This window comes from Gallinula chloropus (genome assembly GCF_964237585.1).
Source record: "Gallinula chloropus genome assembly, chromosome: 1".
NCBI lineage: Eukaryota > Metazoa > Chordata > Aves > Gruiformes > Rallidae > Gallinula > Gallinula chloropus.
This window is the reverse complement of record NC_140085.1, coordinates 29916708-29938303: the sequence shown is the minus strand read 5'-3', so window position 1 is coordinate 29938303 and position 21596 is coordinate 29916708. Positions and strand designations below refer to the sequence as shown.

The 21596-nt window shown below is 43.4% G+C and overlaps 1 protein-coding gene across 1 annotated transcript; it reads left to right on the top strand.

Moving 5' to 3' along the window:
• The first annotated feature begins 204 nt into the window (after positions 1 to 204).
• DYRK2 (dual specificity tyrosine phosphorylation regulated kinase 2) lies at positions 205 to 12567 on the top strand. The gene is made up of 3 exons (XM_084279351.1): positions 205 to 385; positions 1185 to 1321; positions 10359 to 12567. The coding sequence occupies exons 1-3, from the start codon at positions 331 to 333 to the stop codon at positions 11958 to 11960; spliced, it is 1794 nt and encodes a 597-aa protein (XP_084135477.1). The 5' UTR covers positions 205 to 330; the 3' UTR covers positions 11961 to 12567.
• Positions 12568 to 21596: the final 9029 nt, after the last annotated feature.

Below are 21596 nucleotides of genomic sequence, written 5' to 3'. Positions count from 1 at the left end.
AGGGCCCTGTCCGGCCGCCTTCTGCTGCCCCCTCCTCCGCGTGAGGGGACCGGGGCGACCGGGGCGGGGGCGGGGGAGGTGATGAGCTTGGGCCGGGGGCTGCGGCGGCGGCGCGGCTGCTGCTGCTGCTACTGCTGCGGCGGGAGGCGACGGCGGGCCGTTGGAGGGTCTGTCCGGCCAGCCCGGGGCCAGGGGGATGCAGCGGAGGACGCGTCTGGGTCTGGGTGTAGCTGATCGGAGAAGAGAGGCAGCCGCCGACCGGAGAGGCCGAGGAGCAGCGGAGGAGAGCTACCTTGACATGCCTTTTCCTCTCCCTCCTTTCCAGCGGCCATGTTAACCAGAAAACCCTCAGCTAGCGCCGCCGCTGGTGCTGCCTACCCAGCCGGTAAGGAGGGGGCCGCCGCGATCACCCCCGCGCCGGGCTGCGGGCTCCCCGTGCCGCCCCAGCCGCGCTGGGCCGGGCCGGGCCGTGCGGCGCAGGGGAGGAGGGTGGTGGGGAGGTGGCTTGGCCGCTCCGCCGCTGCCCCCGCAGCTGCCGCCGCAGCGGGGCCGTGCGCGTCGGAACAATGATCCACCCTCCCCTCGGGCAGCCGAGCCCGGAGGGTCGGCGGGGGGCTGGCTGTGTGTTCGGCCCCGGCGTGCTGCTGTTACGTGGGATGGCGAGTTCGTCTCAGGGAATGCCGGGCGGGGGGTAGGGGGTAGGGGGGGGGGGAGAAATCACTTAGACAAACGACCCGGGAAATACTGGGAATCGCCGCGTTTGACAGGGGGCAGCGGTGACTGTCTCCTCTTCCCCCTGCAGACTTGCCGAACTCCTGCTGGATCCCCGGCGGGGCCGGGATCTCGCCGGGCCAGACGGCTCGGGGCGGGTCGGGCCGGCCGTCCAGCCCCGAGGCGTGTGCGGGGCAGAGCCTGCTCGTTCTCCCGGTTGGGCGCCCGTCGGTGGCGGGTTAATCTCGGATGAAGGGTTTAGCCGGGCGAGCATAGCCTGCCCGCGCTATTAGCCGGATCGGTGCGTGTGTGCGCCGCGGAGGTGATTAGCTTTTAATGGCTTCTGCCTGAAGCAAGACGGACGGGCGGCGGTGCCGGCCAAACGCCGGGGCCGCTGGCCGTCGCCGCCCCGACGGCCGCGCTGCCGGAGGGGCCGCCGCTGCCCACCGCGCTCACCCCTCTGCTCTCCGCAGGCAGGGCAGGGGACAGCGGCCGCCCGCTGCAGTCTTCCCCCGGCACCGGAGCCGGGGTCTCCCGGGCAGGAGCTGGGACCGGCCCGCCGTCGCCCCTCGTATTGCCGCCGCTCAGGGCCAGCAACGCCTCCCACACGGTGAGCCCGGGCACGGGGCGGGGAGTCGGGGCGGGGAGGGGAGCGGGGGAGGAAGGGGGGAGCCGGGAAGAGGCGTCTGGCCCTGGGGGCTTGCCGCACCGCCGCCGCTCTCCTTTCGCCAGCCCTCACGGGCATCCCGCGGCGGGAGGGGACAGAGGTCCTAACGCCGCGGGCAGCTCGTCCCGCCTAACGACGTGCTTGGTCCGTAAGCAAAGCGTATTTAATTTCTGCAGTCTCCGATCAAATGTGCGTGTTTGTTGTGAGGCCGGGACCCTGTGACTGCACTGAGAAGCAGCTTAAACCCCCCCCCCCCCGCCCCCTTCCCCAGCGACCCTTCAATCTGGTTTGGTGTCTCATTTTCAGTGACAAATTCCATCTTCCACATTCGCACAGAGGAGCTGTTCTGGTAAATGCATTTTTTAGATGACATTATTTTGGCAATGAGGTTAGTCACTGTGATTAAAGGGTCGCATGAATTGTGGTGAAAAATGAAGGCTCTTCTCCCCTTATATGTCTGATTAGCTCAGGCTGATAGCTGTCTTCCCTAGAAATAGCTATTGCTGTACTCAGGAACAATGATTGGATGAATCTGACTTTATTGCTGCAGTAGTTTACCTAAAGAAATAAGCACTGATGGTATGAAAAGGATGTTATTTTCCGGTTCTGTGATATCTCACATTATCTCCCACTCCTAGTTAATCTACCAGGAATGAAACTTCCCAAGTATGCCACTATATATGGATGAGAGAGGGTATCTCTTGTCCTGAAGGCGTGACGGAGTAGAGAGAGAGGGTCTATATGCTGTCATGCTAATACTGAATATTTGAAATTTTTATTGCATACATTTCCTTTTAAATTATGAAAGATATTACACTGACCCTGAAAGGCATTGATGGCATACTTTTCTTAGAATTAATGAGGTTTTCATGGATGCTCACGTACTATCTTTGTAAACATATGGCAAAGCTTTAAATGGTAATGTGATTATGGGCTAGTGGAAGGTGAAACTATGCATTTAGATATTAGTGTTTCTGTGACTTTCTGTGTAGCTTCAGGGGTAAAACCATCTTACACAAATCCATTTATAGAAAAAGTTGGCTTAAATGAAAAAAAAATTGGTATGTTTAGGATGTTCTCAAAAGGAATGATGAATATTCTGTAAATTCAAGGTGGAGCTGCATGCTTGAGTTCAACGTCATTGTGTATTTATGTAGCTAGGGTCTGTATCTGAATTGTTCATTAGTATCAAGGGCCAAGTCTTTCACATTTATGTATCAGTTTAAGTGTTGGTTGATTTTTTTAGAGTTGCAGCAGAGGCTTAGTTTTGGGTGGGTTTTTTTTTTTACAAAGGCAGAAAGAAAGGGAACATACTACAAGCAGCTTGGACACCCATTGTGAAACTGCACATAGAGATGGGCCCACGAATAACAGGGGCCCACATGTAACAGACCCCAGGCTCAATTTAGGATTCGTGAAAGCACAGTGGTCCAGCTATTATCTGAGACTACTTACTAATTTTGGAAGCACATAACTTTGGTATTTTTATGCATAGATTTATATGTGTTTGTATGTTATATATAGTGTCTGTGCATATATACATATATAGAGAGAGATGAAGTCTGTATGAAAACATGCAAGGGGTGTTGAAGCGCTACATTTTTCTAATTCAAGTATTTTATACATTTATCTTGTGTACAAGCATGTTTATATATAGCATATATGCATGTATATATATTTACACCTAAAGATTAAATACTTTATGAAGCACACAGGGATGATCCCCAAGATACTGACTGTTGCAATCTCTGTCTCTCCTTTGTGATACAGAATCTACTCTACAGTATTTATTGAGCCTTGGGTACTGTTACAGAAATACCTCAGGCTGCCTTTCTGAATTTTTAGGTGGTTATTTTGTGGTTGGCTAACACAACTTTTAGTGGTAAGGTTCAGATGTGACATCAGAATGCTGAATTTTAACCTAAAAAAAAAAAAAAAAAGAGCTGTATCTGTTATGTGATCTTTCTATAAACTTCAGGCCTACTGACCTCAGCTGACACTGACTGGTTGAAACCATTGGTTTTGCATCCCACTACTTTTTCCAGTTGGATCTATTTAAAATGGAACATTTCCGTTTTCTTCAACCATTTTCCTTCTTTGTGTTCATCTGCCTATTCTGTTGTTTTTGTGAGACTTGTGTAAGAGCTACAAATTGAGAGTATTTGTGTTTCAGACTTTCAGGAGGTACAAGTTGCTTGCGTGGTTGAACTTGGTGGTGGCTAGATGTAAGCAAGTTGATTATATATACACTTGTGAAGAGAGACTGAGATTGAATATAGTGTTTCATTAAAGCTAAAAAGTTTTTTCTTTTAATTTAGACAGAGGAGATCTCCACTACCTGTTTTATTTCTTGAAGCAGTGAGCTGTGACATCTCACCTCTAGTGAAACTCTTGTCTCCTAACTTTCAAGTGAAGTTTCATTGTTTGGTAGAACATGGGATGAACGTGGGGGAGAGTATGGGTAGAAGGGGGGAAGACGCTGTTTTACACAGGCTTTGTGTAACAGGGCAGAGGTTTTGTCTGCAGTCTGCAATCACAGCAACCTTTGTTGCTAAGGAGGCTGTTGTGTATTGTACCAGAGAAAGGTTTTGTTTTTAAAAAGAATCGTGGCTTCATTCTAGACTTATTTGTGTCTGCTTCCATTCTTGACTATCTTTTTGGCTCATGGTGAACATTAACTTATTTCCAGCCCCTTGTGTTTCATTTTCCTCTCCAAAGTCATTGCTTTCTCTTTTGAAGCCTTAAGTTCTTGCCTTGATGATTGGAACCTTTTTCTATTCACTCTCTCCTGTTTCATTATGATGTTCTTACATCCACTTGACATGCTGCAGGAGAGATTATCTTGCTTGCCTGCTGCTCAGCTCGTGTAAATCCCCACCCATCTGTGAGTCCCTCTCCCAGACTCTTGTCTCAGTCTTCTGCCTACCTCCATCTCTGTTCTTTCTTACTTGGCACGTGTCCCTGCATTCTGCACTCTTCCTGTTTCTCTTACAGAAAAGCAGTCTTAATCTTCTCCTCCTGTCTGGTACTGTAACAAGAACCCATTTACAGTGTATGATTCAGTGCTCTCCCTCTTCAAGCCCTTTCTAAGGATTCCCTACAGCAACCCTGGGGGTTTTTTGCCACCACAGGGATGAATGTCTATCCATATACTCTTGCCTCAGTCCTTCAGTCTTAATTTTAAAAAATTGAAATATAAAAACGTTTCAAAATTAATTTACATTGTAATGGATCAGAGCTTCTGGATTCTGTTGACATGAAGGTCTGGTGGGTCACATGCAGCAAATTTTTATTGTGAGCAGCAGTTTTAAAGCAGGTAAAATCAAAGAAAATACCTTCCTATCGTGGTGTTCTCATGTAATGAATTGCCACAAAAATGCTGTCTTGATTGAGTGGAAATAACTTTATAGTGATGACCTAGACTTTGTTATATCTAGGTTTCTTTCAATGTATCTTTTTCCACATAAAACTTGAGTCTAAGAGGAATGTGAAGCTATTTTAACTTTTAATGGGGTGCTCTGAAAATTGGGCTGCAACAGTTGGTGGCTGTGCTACAGGGACTGGAGTACATTTGGGCACATCTCTCATATGTGTATGCTTCAGTTTACCTAGAGGGTTCAATTTAGTGTGCATTGACTGTCCTTGGTTTCAACATGCATAATACATGCAGGGTGTCCTAGAAGTATTCAGGCTCATTGTGCCTGCATAGTCCTGACAGGAGGAAAAAAAAATGAATAAGCATCAGATCTTGAGGCACACAGTTCTGTCTGTGAAAATATTTGCTATATAAAGTCAAAGTTAACTTTAAAAAAAATAAGCTTATATGGACCAAATATGACAGCAGCAAAAATTCCAAATGGTGTGTTTTTTCTACAGCTCTTGTTGAGCCACAGGCTAGTTAGGACAAGGGCTTAGTCTTTCAGTGTATAAAACCCATATTCATAATAAAACCATTATGATAATCCTGCATTATTGTTATCATACTAATTGGTAGCTATTTCTAGTTCTGAACAAGACGAATGCTCTTGAATTCATTTATTGAGGAAGAAAAAAAAGGCCTTTTGTACATTTGCTCAGGCTGTAGTCTACAAAATAAGCAGTGAAGCATGCTACACCTGATACCATATGCCTCTAGCATGTTCAGCATAGTAGGGCTGAAGCTGTCATGCCCAGAAATGCTGTGAAGAAGGTGATATGTAGTGTAGCATTTATTGTTTTAACTCGATTACCACTTTGGAACACTCTTTTACCCTAGTCCTCATCTATGCAAAGTAATAGCAGATAAAGACATCTTATTCATGTGCAGTATTTCAGCAGGCCGTCACGATTGCTTTATTATTAAGATTCATTTCATAAACCTTTTTAGATTCTGATTGACAGCAATTTTTTATCCTGGGGTTTTGCTCAAAATAAAATGATAATATATAGCTGAAGCATGTGTCTGTCTTGGATAGTTTTATAGGGTGCTAATATCACACTGAGTGATTTTTGCAAAGATACAGTAAGATAACAACTACATAATGTATTGGTGCTTTTGGAAGATGTATGTGCTCCAGCAGTGTTTAATCCCATAGTCACAGTCTTGTAGGTGGTCTTGGAATAGACCACTGCGTTGACTGTTACTGCAAAGGAATTGTCAGTTGGTTTCCCTTCTTGTTAGCAGGGTAGACTCAGTTTTATGCTACTTTCATGTTGTTACACGTCTGTAGTTTAAGTTTAGTAAGTTGGTGGACAGTAAGTTATCCATGAACCTGCAGTGTGTCCTTGTGGACAAGGCCAGTGGTGCCCTGGAGTACATCAGGAAGAACATGGCGAGCAGGTCCAGGGGGGTTGTCCTCTGCTCTGCTGTGCCCTGGTGAGGCTACATCTGGAGTTCTCTGTCCAATTCTGGGCTCCCCAGTTCAAGACAGACAGGGACCTGCTGGAGAGAGTCTGGTGGAGGGCTACGAGGTTGATGAGGGGATTGGAGCATCTCTTGTATGAAGAAAGGCTGAGAGAGCTGGGGCTGTTTAGCCTGGAGAAGACTGAAGGGGGATCTCATCAATGCTTATCTAAAGGGTGGATATCTAGACGATGGGGCCAGACTTTTCAGTGGTGCCCAGTGACAGGACAAGGGACAGTGGGGACAAGTTGGAACATAGGAAGTTCCACTTGAACTTGAGGAGAAACTTTTTCACTCAGGGACAGGCTGCCCAGAGAGGCTGTGGAGTCTCCTTCTCTGGAGATACTCAAAATGCACCTGGACACAATCCTGTGCAACCTGCTGTAGGTGACCCTGCTTTAGCAGGGGATTGGACTAGCTGATCTCCAGAGGTCCCTTCCAACCCCTATAATTCTGTGGTCTGTTCTACTGTCCCTAAACCCATTTATGAAAACAAAAGCATCCAAACACTCCCATCCCCCCCAAAATAGTGGGTTCATTTGTTTTGCCATGTGTCTCTACTTCAAAAGGTTAGGTGAATGTTTTTGCCATAGCCATCAACTTCCATAAACTGAGCAAACCAAAGTTAAAGCAAAATTGTAGCTGGTAGAAGTTAAGAAAACTACTGAGAGAGAAAATAAAACCCACATTGTAACATTTGCTGCTTTGTAATTGATGTTGCCAGAAGATTCAGGAAGATTAGTTCTTTGAGTTCAGGCTTAGCTGTTATTTCAATATGTTATATGGAGAATGTGCACATCAATAAGTTTTTGAAGATGTGTGCTATAACAGTATGTAAATCTTAAAGGCATAGATGGGTCTGAGTACAGACAGTAAAATATATAACAAGCAAGCTGCAGAAGTGCATGCAGGTTGATAGCACTGTAGGTTGGTCCTGGAATTTACAGGCCCTCTGCAGAAGCAAAAGGGTGACACGTTGTAAACCTCTCAGGCTTACGGTTTCTGATGAAAGGCTGATGGAGCTTCTGTGTGCCATGAACAGTTTGGTTCTAGTTAGACTAAGAAGTCTGTAGTCCTTTGTAGCTTCCCAAGCCCATTAGTTGTGGTTCAGGGAACTTACAGCGTCACTGGTGAAGCCTGTGGAGCTTGTAAGCAGTGCAAGCCTGAACTTGATGGTAGTCTATGACGCCTGGTAGCCAGAAGTAGATAGGCAGAGCAAAGGGCTGGTAAGAATCCAACCCTCCTCCAGGTTGTAAATAGAAGAAGAGGTGGTGGTTCCTGTGCAGGCTGTACCCTGTGATGGGGAAAGTCCATTTTTCTTAATGACTTTGTGGCGTGTGTGATAACTCGGAAACTCCTGTTGGGGTTTTTGAAAGAAAAGTGAGTTCTCTTCTCCCCCCACAGCTTTTGGAATAGAGCCTGTGTCTTTTCTTCCACAAAGAAAGCCATTACTACTGTCTGCATCTGCATTTGCATTCCCAAGCTGCAGCTGACTGTAACTGGCAAAACCGGTCATTTTGATTTGGGGAAAAGCTGGGATAATGCTGGTGACTTCATTCTGCTGCTTGGAAAAAAAATAAACAAACCTGTGAGCAGCAAGAGAAACCACCGAGGCTGCCTGAAGGTGCAGGAAGCATGGTTTACACTTCGGAATGTGTTTGTAAACATGCTTTTAAGAAAAAGAACCCTCTAGTTTCTCTGGAGAGTGCAGAAATTACTTTTTTTTTTCCAGCAAGTAACTGAAGTTCAAAGAATTCCCCAATCCAGCGTTTAGGAAGCGCAGGAAATAGTTAGCTCTGAAAACAGGTGACTCAAGTGGAAAAAAAGCCCAAAGAAATTCAAGATGTGAACTGTGGCAATGAGTACTTAAGTTAAGAAGTTCTTAAATATGTTTTTCCTCCTCTATGCTCTTTTTTCCTCATTTTCTGTACATCAGTATTGTCTACAGTCCAGGTACATTCTTTGTTACTGAACCAGTGCCACAGGAGAAACGTTTTTGCCTGGAGTTTTCTAGTTTAAGTTCTTGTCTGTACAGTTACTCAGCTGCTTCGTTGTAAATTCTCACAGTTTTGCAACACTGCATGTGCTGAACCTCTGACACATCTGCTTCTTCTGAGATGTGTTACGTAGCAGCTCTTGGGGCAGAATTTTCTTCTTTTATTTTCAGTAACTGCTATTTATGTAGAGAATCAGGGGAGCCTTAAGGAAACTGCTACTGCAGTGTGCTTCGGACTTGATCTGAAGAAATTCTCTGTAGGTATGATAGGCCCGTTAAGTACCCTTGATAATTTAATTCCTGGTGCTTTTGAGATGTCAAACTAGGAAGGGAATTAGTGTGGATATCCAGTATCTCTTCACTATGCTGAAATGTTAAAAATGCCTTTGCTCTGAATTGCAACTGTGTGGCAACACTTTCTGTCAGATTGATCACATTTGATAGTTTAAGCCCAAATTGCTCTGCAAATACATGCACACAGTCAAACAGCAGTGAGGAAGTAAAATGAACCATTTATTCAACGTGAGTCAAAATGGAATCAGAAGAGCCGTGAACTCAGCAGAACCAGCCCCTGAGAGCTCTTGTTCATATGTTGTATGAGTTTCAGATCTGCAGATTTCAAAATGTTATCTGAAGGTGAAGCTGGTGTCCAGCTGGCTAACTCCTTAGGAGCAAGTTAACTGAATTTACAAAAACATGCTTCTCCAACATCAGACTGTGATACCTTGACACAAGCTCAAAGTATGCTCGGGTCTGCGTTGTATGTCCTGGTTTTCTCATTAGGAAGCACTTCTGCGGTTGCAGCACAGATTTCATCACCTCAATCCACAGCACACAACTGTCATTTTCTGATTTCATTTCAGCAACCTTAAGTGCATGAGGAATGTGTTTTCCTTGGCTGCCTAGAAAAAAAAAAAGGTTCAGATTAAAAGTGCTCTCAACCCTGTCTTGATCATCTGTCTGACAGCTATCAGTGAACTTTTGGTTAGTAATTTGGCATAAATATTAAGAGTAGTGAATCAGCTGAAGAGACAGCAGGGGAGTTCTTCCCACGTTTGTATAAGACCAGGCAGAAGACAAACTAATTATCCTCTACTTGAGAGCAAACGAAGAATTATAAGGACAGCTATTTTAGTGGCAAGTGTATGCTTGTAAATTTTTCGATTCTCCTTAAAAATAACAGGTTTTGAGCAATAGTTGTTTTCACACCCCACCACTTTCAGTGTTTCTTTGCTTGGAGATGCTGAATGCTGCTGATGATTCCCTTGTGAAAACTGTCAAGAACAAATATAATTTCTAAAATCAACGTAATTTTTTGCCATTCCTCTAAATAAAGTTGCTTGTGTTTTGTTCAAGGGAGTGGTTTTCTTTTCTGCTCAAGTCTGTATCAGGCTCCAAATCTCATCTTGGTTAAAAATCATTATAAGACTGTTTTGGGAAAGTGCTAAAGGATATGCTTATGCTTCACTGATTTGAATACTGTGCTTAATAGTGACAATACTGCACACAGTGAATGGCATCTACTGAACCTCAGAAATGCAGGGTTTTGCCTCTTTGTGCATATCACAGCACATTCCTTATTGCTTGACATTGTATCTGGGGGTTTTGATACACATCAAATATAGGAACAAGTAAAAATTTTGATTTCAGAGAACAGTTGACCAGGGCACCGTTAGCCATCTAAGTTCTAGCAAGCATTACAAAGTGATCTCCAGCATCCATGAAACTGCTACTATGTTCTGTAAAGCCTGATTTAATGTCCCTCAAGCATACCTCGTGATGTTACAGGACTGATGCCTTGAAGATTCCTTGGAAGAATTGTAAGCTTATCGTGGTAGCACATCTGTGATTGCCTTGTTGCAGGCATTTTAAAGAGTCGGGAAAGTGGCATTTGAGATACAAGGATCTGGAAAATTTAATAGCTTCTAGCAGTATCACAGTATATGTGCTGTATTTTTTACATTATCTGTAGACAGGTGACTCCTAAGAAGATACTTAGTTTTGAGGTGTTTTAGGCAGGATGGCAGGTTGCAGAATGGATGGTGAAGCACAGAGTTCATACTTTTCGTGTTAACTGGGTGTGTATTTATTTTCAATTTTAGGTTGGAGGCAGTAAGCACACAATGAATGAGCACCTCCATGTTGGTAGCCATGGACAAATCCAGGTTCAGCAGCTGTTTGAAGATAATAGTAACAAGAGGACGGTTCTGACGACACAGCCAAATGGACTTACAACGCTAGGCAAATCTGGATTGCCAGTGGTTCAGGACAGACAGTCAGAGAGTGCTCACAGACGACAAGGGAGCTCCAGCTCTTTAAAATCTACAGATGGAACAGGGAAGGTGAAAGCCTCTGTTATGACACCAGAGCAGGCAATGAAGCAATACATGCAAAAATTAACAGCTTTTGAGCATCACGAGATTTTTAGCTACCCTGAAATATACTTTTTGGGTCCAAATGCAAAGAAGCGGCAAGGCGTGATTGGTGGTTCAAACAACTGCGGGTATGATGATGACCAAGGGTCTTACATACAAGTACCCCATGATCATATCGCGTACAGGTACGAAGTCCTGAAAGTCATAGGGAAAGGAAGCTTTGGGCAGGTGGTGAAGGCCTATGATCACAAGATGCATCAGCATGTGGCACTAAAAATGGTGAGAAATGAAAAACGTTTCCACCGCCAAGCTGCGGAAGAAATCAAGATCCTGGAGCATCTCCGGAAGCAAGATAAGGATAACAACATGAATGTTATTCACATGTTGGAAAACTTCACATTCCGCAGCCATATCTGCATGACATTTGAATTGCTGAGCATGAACCTGTATGAATTAATAAAGAAAAACAAGTTTCAGGGCTTTAGCCTACCTTTGGTCCGCAAGTTTGCCCACTCAATTTTACAGTGCTTGGATGCTTTGCACAAAAACAGAATCATTCACTGTGACCTTAAACCTGAGAACATTCTGTTGAAGCAGCAGGGTAGAAGTGGTATTAAAGTGATTGATTTTGGCTCAAGTTGTTATGAACATCAGCGTGTCTACACTTACATTCAGTCACGTTTTTACCGTGCACCTGAAGTCATCCTTGGTGCTCGTTATGGGATGCCCATAGATATGTGGAGCTTGGGCTGTATTCTAGCAGAGCTTCTCACCGGTTATCCACTTTTACCTGGAGAAGATGAAGGAGACCAGCTGGCTTGTATGATTGAGCTATTGGGCATGCCTTCTCCAAAACTCTTAGATTCATCCAAGCGAGCCAAAAACTTTGTGAGCTCTAAGGGGTACCCCCGCTATTGCAGCATCACAACCTTGTCTGATGGCTCCGTAATACTTAACGGTGGACGCTCTCGGAGGGGAAAACTACGTGGCCCACCAGAAAGCAGAGAATGGGGCAATGCATTAAAGGGATGTGATGATCCCCTGTTCCTTGACTTCTTAAAACAGTGTTTAGAATGGGATCCTGCTATCCGTATGACACCCAGCCAGGCTTTGCGGCATCCCTGGCTAAGGAGACGATTGCCAAAGCCTCCGACTGGGGAAAAGGCCTCGGCGAAGAGAATTACAGAAAGCACTGGTGCTATAACATCGATTTCCAAGTTACCTCCAACTTCAAGCTCAGCTTCAAAACTGAGGACTAATTTGGCACAGATGACAGATGCCAATGGGAATATTCAGCAAAGAACAGTGTTGCCAAAACTCGTTAGCTGAGTTTAATAAAAACCCAATGCTGTTAATATGAGAGATACGATGTGGCTGAGCCTTATTTGTATGAAAAAGTAGCTCAGATATACATTTTATTTGCTCAATAACTTTATTCATTTGTATCTTTCAGCACTCATTTTAAATGTAAGAAATGTTGATTTTGTTTTTATAAAAAACACGGGGACAATGCTTTAAGTTTTTATACTTATTTTTTAAAATGTTTGTCTTCTACAGTACAATTAGCCTTACTGTAACTAGTGTGACACAGTAATAAACATCAGTGGCAGGCCACTGGTTACAACATGACTGTCATGCATTGCAGCGTGGTGTCAAAGCTGTTAACCTTTCTCTTCCATGGTTCATACTAGGTTTCACCAGGGGTAAATATGTAAGATTCTACCTTTTGGATTTTATGGGTATGAGTTGATTCTGCAAACACTCACACTTACCCATGACTGGACTCCAGGGAGAATACTCAAAAATACAGTTAAGCACCAGTAAACTTGTAATTTGAAGTGGAGCCACAGCATGTTGGGTTGTCATTTTCAGTATGGTAGCCCAGAGAAAGTAGTGGTACCGCTAATGATACGGTCACTTCCTGGGGAACTCTTTCTCTATTCCAAAGTAATGTTTTTTTGATTAAAATGAGCATTTAAATATGATGCAAAAAATAAGAGCATCCAGGACTAACATGACTATTACCATGCATGCCACCTGGTAGCGTGAGGGGAACAGGCAGTGTCAGAAAGAATGGCGATGGAAGTATGTCTGTTCCTCTGAATCTGAAAGTGACTGATGAGTTGGTAAAGCAAAACATTCTGCACTTCATTTCAGGTTTGTAACATTGAGCAGTCACACTGGGCTTCTCTCTCTTTTTTTTTTTTTTCTTTATTTTCCCCTCTCCTGTTTTCTCTCCTAACGTGCATCTTGGTCTCCCGGAATCACATGGGCAGAAATGCTCGTTCTGTCAGTTTTACACTGTAACTTCCAGACTGTTGTTATGCTACATGGATTTCACAGATTGCTTTTATTTCTTCTGACAATGTTTGTCTGAGAGACTGACCTCTCTGGTACATTTACACTTCAGATTCAATCTGCATGTAGGGGAAAACCCTATTACTACATTGCTTCCCAAAGAAAAGTACTTCACCTTAGACAGCATAACTGCAGATGGAAAGATCCTCAGTGGATAGCTCTTCAGTTGGCAGACGCCATCCTAGGTACTTTCAAAGTAAAGTGAAATGGTTGGAATTTGATTTAATCTTTGGCATTTGTAGAGGAAAATTAACTTTGAAGGAAGTTAGAGGTGTGTGGAGATTTGTTCATGTGTGTGTGTGTGTGTGTTAATGCTTTGGTTTTTCTGTTTTACTTTTAACTGCATTCATGGAAGATAGATGGTCTTCACTGAGGAATACTGTCTAGACCTGTGACAGAAATATTCACACGTTGTAGCATGTTTTCAACAAGAACAGTTTGAAATCCAAGATCGATATTTCATCACATAAAATGGCTGTGGTCTACATTGGATGTATAAAACATACAAAAAGGGAATTTTAAACACAGTAAAACACAACTTAGATAGGTTTATGGATGGTAGAACAAGACATACTAGACTGGATTGCATTAAACCTCAATAACTCTAATACAAGCAACATTTATATACACAGATTTTACTGAGTTACTTGTACAAATTATGAAAAACACTTAAAGCATGGTCCCCTGGGAGGCCAAGAAAGTTTCCGGTTAAGTTCTCCTTCATTACTTTACCACTTACAGCTCTTTTCTTTTTGGTTGGTTGGCTTATTTTTAATTTAATGTAAGACTGGGGGAGGGATATAAATGCAAAATGACAGAATTCTCAGGAAACATATCTCTTAACTTCTTGCCAAAAAGTCAACACCTAAAGAAGCTCCAAAAATCATTTCTGAATAGAGGGTGGTATTTGTTGATTGATAAATGTAGAAATTAGAGCATCAATCAACCATTTTTCTAACTTTTTTCTAAAAAAAAATTGTTTCCTGCCTCTAGTAAAATTAAATTATTTAGTGTTAAATGTTCACCACTTTATACAACGTGTGTAAGTGCAATATGTAAACATGTATGAAATCATGTTGAAAATGAAATATAGTAATACAGCTAAGATGTGGCTTTTGGGATATGAATATACAGTAAGTTATGGTCAGTAAATTCTAAGTCTGGAAAAGAGATATATTAATTTTCATATAAAATTAATTGACTGTGGGAATACAATACCGAGTATTTTTCTACAGTAACTGGGAATCTTTACTTCCTCCACCTACTTGGCTTTACCACTCCTTTCTACCTTAACTCTTCCTGCAAAAGTTAAGAAATAGGGAAGCTCATGTTAGGGGCGGAAGTAGAATCACCTCCCTTAATGTATTTTCAAGGGAACACCGATACATGTTCCTGCCATTCATGGCAATTTAAGGTGAAAACGTTCATAATGTTCATGGGTCACGTTAACGGGCTAAAACCACTAAATTTTCTTTTCCATGTCACCAGTTCTTAATGCCAATACTGCATTTATGATCCACCTTCATAAATGCTACCGGAAACTTTAAGGCCAAAATACAGTGTGCAGAGCTATTTTTTTAACCCAGATACAGTGCGACTTCCTCTATACTAAAGGAGCAGACTCATCAAGGTTTTAAAGTGATGTAGCTGCTTTTTATTGTAGCTTATTTATACCTGTAAAAAAAGGGGCGGGGGGGAGAAGGACGTTGCCTCTTGCTTTGATGTGATTTTATTCTAAGGGCTCTGATAATTAGGCTGATAGAAGTTGGCTTGGAAACAGTGCTTAGTCTCACATGTTACCATTGTCTGGGGATGTCTGAGCTATTTTCAGATCTAGTAATAGCACAGTGTTGTCTTGTCTTCGGTTGCAGTCTCACTTGGCTCAGTTTCTTGCACCACTGGAGTGTTCATTATCACTTAAGTGTATTGGAACAACAGAATGATGCAAGATGTGTAGATTAACAGTAGAGGATGGATTGTGCCCTTGGTGTTAACAATGTGCCTTTTGTTACAAATGCAGTGTTGTAGGGCATGCATCTTGGCCTCTTTAACCCTTTGGATACCAGATAGTAGGGATGTAATTATTTTTAAATGCTATACCTGTCTTAAAACATCCTGTAGATAGATGATCGAGGCCTTAATAGACATAGGAAGGCAATCACACTGCTGGGGTGGAGAGGACACTCTGTAGGACGTCTCATTAAAGGGTTAAAGATGGCCCTTCCTCATTGGTTGTATTTTAACATCAAATTGGGTTTTTTTGAAATTATTTTTTGTTATGGTGACAATAGACAGAAATCAACTGTATTTGTAAAAATTTACCTCAAGCTCTTTAGTTTTATAGTGTGATTTAATCCCAGGGCATTTGGTATGAACCAAAGTGCATTCCTTTTATATGTGCCTGGCTCTTATAAAGGTGGCCAGGGATTTTTACAATTTGGGTGCAAGGCACTTAAGCCACTTTTAACTTGGTGGGTGGTTTGGAGTTATAAATGACTTCATGGGAATGTTGAAAATATTAGACATAAGTAGCATCGGGCAATATTAGAATCTTTAGGAAAAGGTGTGCATTATTTAATGCTCTCCATTTTTTTAGTATTCTTTTTTCCATCAATAATATTTGTGATAAGTACAAAAAGGACTCTTTTTCCCAGCCAGGAAAGATTAGAATATTGCCCAGTTTAATGCTACGGTAGCATTTAAATAAAATAACATTTGTGAACTATTGTTTCTAGGGGCTTGTACATCTCTGCTACAAATTGTAATTAACTCACTTCAACTGCTACAATTACGTGGGAGCAGTAGCTTGGGTTTTTATTGGGCAACGCGTTAGACACGTGACTGTAATATGCTGCAACTGTGTGTACTGAAAACATGTGAAAAACGATTGAATGTGGACTGTGTATATATGTATGTATAATTTTCTGTGAGATGCTGCTGTTGCCACTTAACATTAAAGATGTTGTAGTGGGTTTTAATCCTAGTGGCCAGTTTTATGATACTGTATGTATTGTACAGCTGATGGCAGGAGTTAAGACTGTTCTAGTGAATATTTGTTACATTTTATTGTTGTGGCCAGAGATCATTTCAGAATAAAATTTTATGTCCTACTTTACTTCTTTCCGCTGGAGTTTGGGTTTTTTTCTGGTTGTAAAAGAGAGCCCTGGGAGTGCTGGCATTTCTTAAACGTGGAGAGGCCTTCTCCTAGGTTGCTGAAGTCTAAGACCAGCAGTGCCTTTGTCCCCCCCAGCATGCTTACTGGTACCTGTATATAGTTATTGCCGGTTCCTGGGGGATGCCTTTTTTGCTGCTTTATGTGTCCTGACAGCCTTGAATATTGCCCAAAGGTTGTGGGGGTCTCTGAAGTTCTTCTTGGGATGTACAAAGCAGTACATTTTGTATTTTTACTTGCTCCATACTTGAAAGGAAGCATCTTTGGCAGGAATTTCACCTGCATGGGATTTCTTTTAGCTCCTTTTTAAAGATGTTTGAAAATAACAGGTCTGATTTTGTAAGAAATACTTGCATTTAGAAAGCTGCCGCCTGTATTCTTAAAACTGCTGTAAAAAGCCCATACTTCTGTGTGGATCTCTGAGTCAGGCTGACTTTTCCGAACTTGTTGGACATTGTAAAGTCCCAGGATAATAAGCACATACTACACAGAGCTGGTAGGTCAGACTGAGCTAAATTCTGGTCACATATACACCCGGAGTAATTCCACTGTTGAGCGCAGAACCGTCTTTTGAGTAAAATTGGCCACGTTCTCGGTAATGTCAGCGTGCACCCGGAGCAGTTTCACAGAAAAGCTTTCTGATCCAGGTGAGCCCAGGAGTTGAACTGCCCTTCAGGGTCTCCTTTTCAGTGTAACTGAGAGATTCCAGAGCACAAAACTCATCAGAATTACAAATAAACGCAGTTTACAGCTCCAGAGAGCAGCAAGGCAGAAAGTATATATCCTTGCGGATTAAGCTTGTTTGTTAATTACTCTGTTCTTCTGAGGACAAGAGCTTTTTGCTTTTTTAAAGTTATGTTGTTTTTTTATGGATTTCTTTTCCTTCTAATTTGTGTCTTGCCTTTTCCTCCAGCCATCTATCCCTCCTGGCAGCTCTCATAGACTTCTGTCACATCTGATTTTTCATTCAAAGCAGGGTAGGGATCATCTCACCTGACCTCAGTTGCCTGCAAGTTGGGTTTCGGCCTGTGCCGTTGTTTGGGCCTGTGCCATTTGCTGAGACACCCAGTAGCAGGTGGGGACAACTGTGTCTCTTTCTGCCAGCACTGCTCTATCCCTGGTCTCTAACAGAGAGCTCAGGTCCCTGGCTGGAATGCCAGAATCCTCAGAATCCCACCCTGAATGGTGGCCTGTAGTTGCTGCTATCTCCACAGTGCTTTTGCGAAGAAATTGTGGTTTCCTTTGGATGCCAACTGTGCATCCCTTGGGTTGTTCTTTTTTACTACAAACGAAGTGAAGAATGTGAGAAGTGTCATTAGAATCAGGTACCATGTTCTTCACTTGTAGGTGCTGCTGCTTTTCGGAAGAATCCCTTTTAGGCCCCTTTTTTTTGGATCTCCTTACTGAAAGATCCAGCATAAATTTTACTCTTTGTCCAAATGTGAGAAATTAAAAAGCAGGTAAATTTAAGGGAAGGATCTGTATAGGGCTGGCTGCAGTCAGGAGCCGGTATGCAGAAGGAAAACAGATATCTATAAGATGAATAGGGCCAAATCTAATGTAAGCCTGATCCTTCCTGGGTTCAGTGAAGGTTCAATAATTATGGCAAAACTGGGGAAGTCTAAAATGGAACTCAGTGTCTGAAAGCCATTGATAACCTATTATTTGAGTGGAAAAATACCTTTCTTTGAGAACATGTAATTTGAAACTCTGTGTTAATAATTAAAGCATAACATTAAAGGGGATTTTTTGTAGCTAGAAAAAGTACAGAAACATTAAAAACATTATTGTTTTTAACATGAAAAATATTATTGTGCTTTTTTTTTTAAAAAAAGATGATGTATAATGCTATTATACTGCTAGCATGGGCTTGTGGTTTATATATTAATGTTCCTGAGAGGAAGGACATTCCTTGTTCTTGTCTTGAGTACATGATACTAGTCGTTTCCCAGCCTTCAGGAATGTGACATGCAGCAGTGTAAAAGTGCCACTGATGGAACTGGTTTCTGTCCCTTCACAGAAATCCTCTGTGGCTCTCGGAACTGGGGTTTCTCTGTGTCATTTACCCTATTTGGTTTTGTCTGCTGTTTGTTTGCTTGTGCATTTGTTTGTTTTTAAGAAGTGTTTTCCAGCCTCTGGCTGTGGTGAGTCTTGGATCTCTGCCGACCGTCAAGCACTTTGGGCTAGGGAGTACTGCAAAAATAATGTTTCTTTAGCTCTTTCCCAACAATAAACAGAAAGTCTAGCTTGGTACCAGACTCTAAAGACAGGGAACGTGCATTTGCCTCCAGCTGCCAGGTTCCAGCCTCCACACCAGCCGTTAACTTTGTTCTTTAACTTCTGTGTGCAGTTCAGCAGAAATGCCAAGTGCTGCAGAATGAAATGGCTTGTGTCCATCCTGTTGAGTGGGAACAGAAGCTATGAAAGCAAGGTCATGACATCTTTATGGAGAACTGGGGTTAGCTCGAATTATAGCCGGAGTCAGGGAGAGGTTCTGTGGAGTTTTTGGGTTGGGAGCTCTGCATACCACCCAGGGAGGTGGCAGATAGTGTTCCTGCTAACAGAGTGGGAACTGTTTTCCTTTTATTGTGGACTGCGTTTTCATTTCTTTGCTTTGGTTTGGTTATCTGCATGTTGGACATGACTATGCATACCTTACCTACCTAAAGATACTGTCTGGAGTAGCTGCCAAGGATGAACATTACTTTATAACTAACATGGGCGCTGGGAAAACCAGATGTTCTTGTTCAGAGACTGTCTGACCTGACAGTGCCCTGTGCATAGCACCCACAGAGAGGACACAAGACTGCCTAAAGACCAAAATAGAGGTGCAGTGAAGTATTAAACCTTGATTAAACATAATGTGTGAGAGAAGTATCCACCAAGCAGAAAAGTGATTGCCATTTGTATTACAAAGACTTCTGGGCAGGCTCAGTTTTCATCTAACATATTGATTTATTTAATAAGATTGCTTTAATAACAAATATCCAAATAAAGAGGTAATATTAAGATTTCACTTCAGCTTCAGTGTGACAGTAAAAATTCCACATTGAATTTATTTTTTTTCCAAGTGTGTGGGGTTGCTTGCAGAGAGTACAAATAGTCTTCTTGTCTAGGTACAGTGATCTACTCTAATATCATCTCCCGACAGGAGAGCAGGACCTAAAATTAAAGAATGTGCATGTGTGTACAATATGTATGTATGTATGTGTGTGTGTGTGTACGTATGTATACGATTCTTTGAAAAACAAACCCAGAATCTCTGCAGGCATTCCTTGAAGTGCTTTACAAGGAAAAGAGATGTGGCTTCATTTTCCCTTTTCCTCTTTGAAGGTTTGGTATAAGTCATTTGCTTTATGCAGACTTTCCTGGCTGGTGTCCTGGGTCACCGTAGGGATGTGTAGAACCGACCTCAACTTTCCTGCTGGAGGCAGAGGTGCTCGGTAAGCAGGAGGCGGGTGTCACCCCAAGGACTGGTGGTCCTTGTCACTCTTACCAAAGTGGACATTCACCAGCGGGAAAGCTGTTTTGTAGCTTACCCTGCATGGAGACTGAAGTTTCTCCTTTGGGATGAAAGCCCTGAGTCCATGCACTTGGACTGGGTTGGTAAACATCAGCAGAGAAGGAAATCCTGAGGCCAACACTGAGCCTGTAAAGCCCACAGAATAAAAATGTATTTCTAAAGATCCCAGTACTTGTCATGTCCAACTGTGATGCTTGCAAAGGTCTGTGCAGACACATCCCTGTGCTGATGCCACTGCCTACACTGCACACAGGTGACAGTGCCTGTGTTAGCTCCTCACGTGCTTCCAGCACTTCTGGCTTCCTCAGGGTACAAAGAACATACCATGGAGAAAAAAAAAAGGAAAAAGAGAAGTGTTGCTAAGGAGAAACTAAACATCTGTGTATCTGTGTATCTGTGTACCGTCGAGGGCACCGCACACTAGCAATAGGAAGCTGTGCTGCTCTTTGCCTTGGTGTCAGTCCTGTGAGCTGTTTGCAACCACTGGACCTGCTCCTCCACGGTTAACATCCAGGCCTGCTGGCACCCATCTGTCTGCTGTGTTGGGGTGGACTGCCAGCCTCATTCCCCCGAGGTAGCTTCTCACTGCTCGTGGCTCTGCCTGCAAATTGTTTGCCAAAGGCGGCAAACTGCTCTTGTGGTGCTTCAAAGATGAAGTTGCTGCCATAGGGTCCCAAGCAAGATGCCCCAGCCCACTGGTGGGAGCTGGCCAGAGAGCAGGCCATGCCCCCACGCAGCACCCTGTCCTCTCCTGCATGGTTCTTGCAGAACCAAAGGGTGATGTTCAGGTTATGCGCTCTGGCACTGGGAAGAGGAAAGTGCTCCCTATCCCGGGACTTGTAGCATCAGGCAAAGCAGCTTAGCGCTTGTCAGGGTGGGATGCAAGAAGGCTGTAACACACTGTTCTGCTGGCACGGGGGAGAATGTTTCCAATCAGAAGCATTTGCAGATGGCCTGTCTTAATTAGCTTTGACAAGTACCTAAGTTGCTGAAAGTTACACCACAAATGGGATCCTGGAACTTTGGTTTTCTGTCACTTTTAAATAAAGCTTTTTCCCTCCTCCCGGTGCAGCGTTTCCATTTTTCTTTCCATGTAAGGTTCTTGAGGAGAAATGTGATATTTGCGTAGCCAAGGAGCTATATTTTGATTGACTAAATGATTTATCTTTAGGAGGTAGTTCCTGCCAGGGCTCTTCATATGTTGATTGAGAATTGCCTGCAGCAAATCAATGTGGGCAGAGCTGCCAGAAAGGCAGGCTCATGTCTTCTCACAGCAGATACCTTTCAACCTCAAATTTCCTTCTTCCTCTGGTACTGACTCAGACAAATTATTATTATGGTCACTGACTGCAGGAGTTATAGGGTTGCACTCCCATGGCCTTCATTGCAATACTTACCTGTGCAGTTATTTATTATCTATTGTGAGGGAGTAGTGATGCTGGTAGCCTTTTCAGAGCCTGTGAATGAAGTGTGCAATGAAATCAAGCTGAAGGCTAGCATGCCTCTGCCTTTGAAGGACGGTAGAAAACACCTGGTAGAAGCCACTTGGCCTGCTTGCCATAAAGGTAGCTCTGGGGTGGGCTTACTTGGGGCAAGACTGGAAACAGGAGAGAGATGGCAGCTGAAGGGCTTTGAAAACCTGTGTTTGGGTTTTTTTTTCTCCTCTGACAAAACTATGGCATAACAGGTGGCTGGGATGTGCTCACCAGGAAGGAGCTGGACAGAGGACCAGCATAAGACTCTTTGTTTCCACTTTCTTGGTTTTCCCTTGGCTGAGGTGGGTCTGGCAGTGACAGGCAGAGAAACTGCCCTTTTGTCTGAAACTGAGGAAATCCTCATGAGCAGCCTCTCTGTCGATGGGCAGATTGGAGTGACAGGGAGTGTGGTGTAAAGGAAGGGCAGGAAGCTCCAA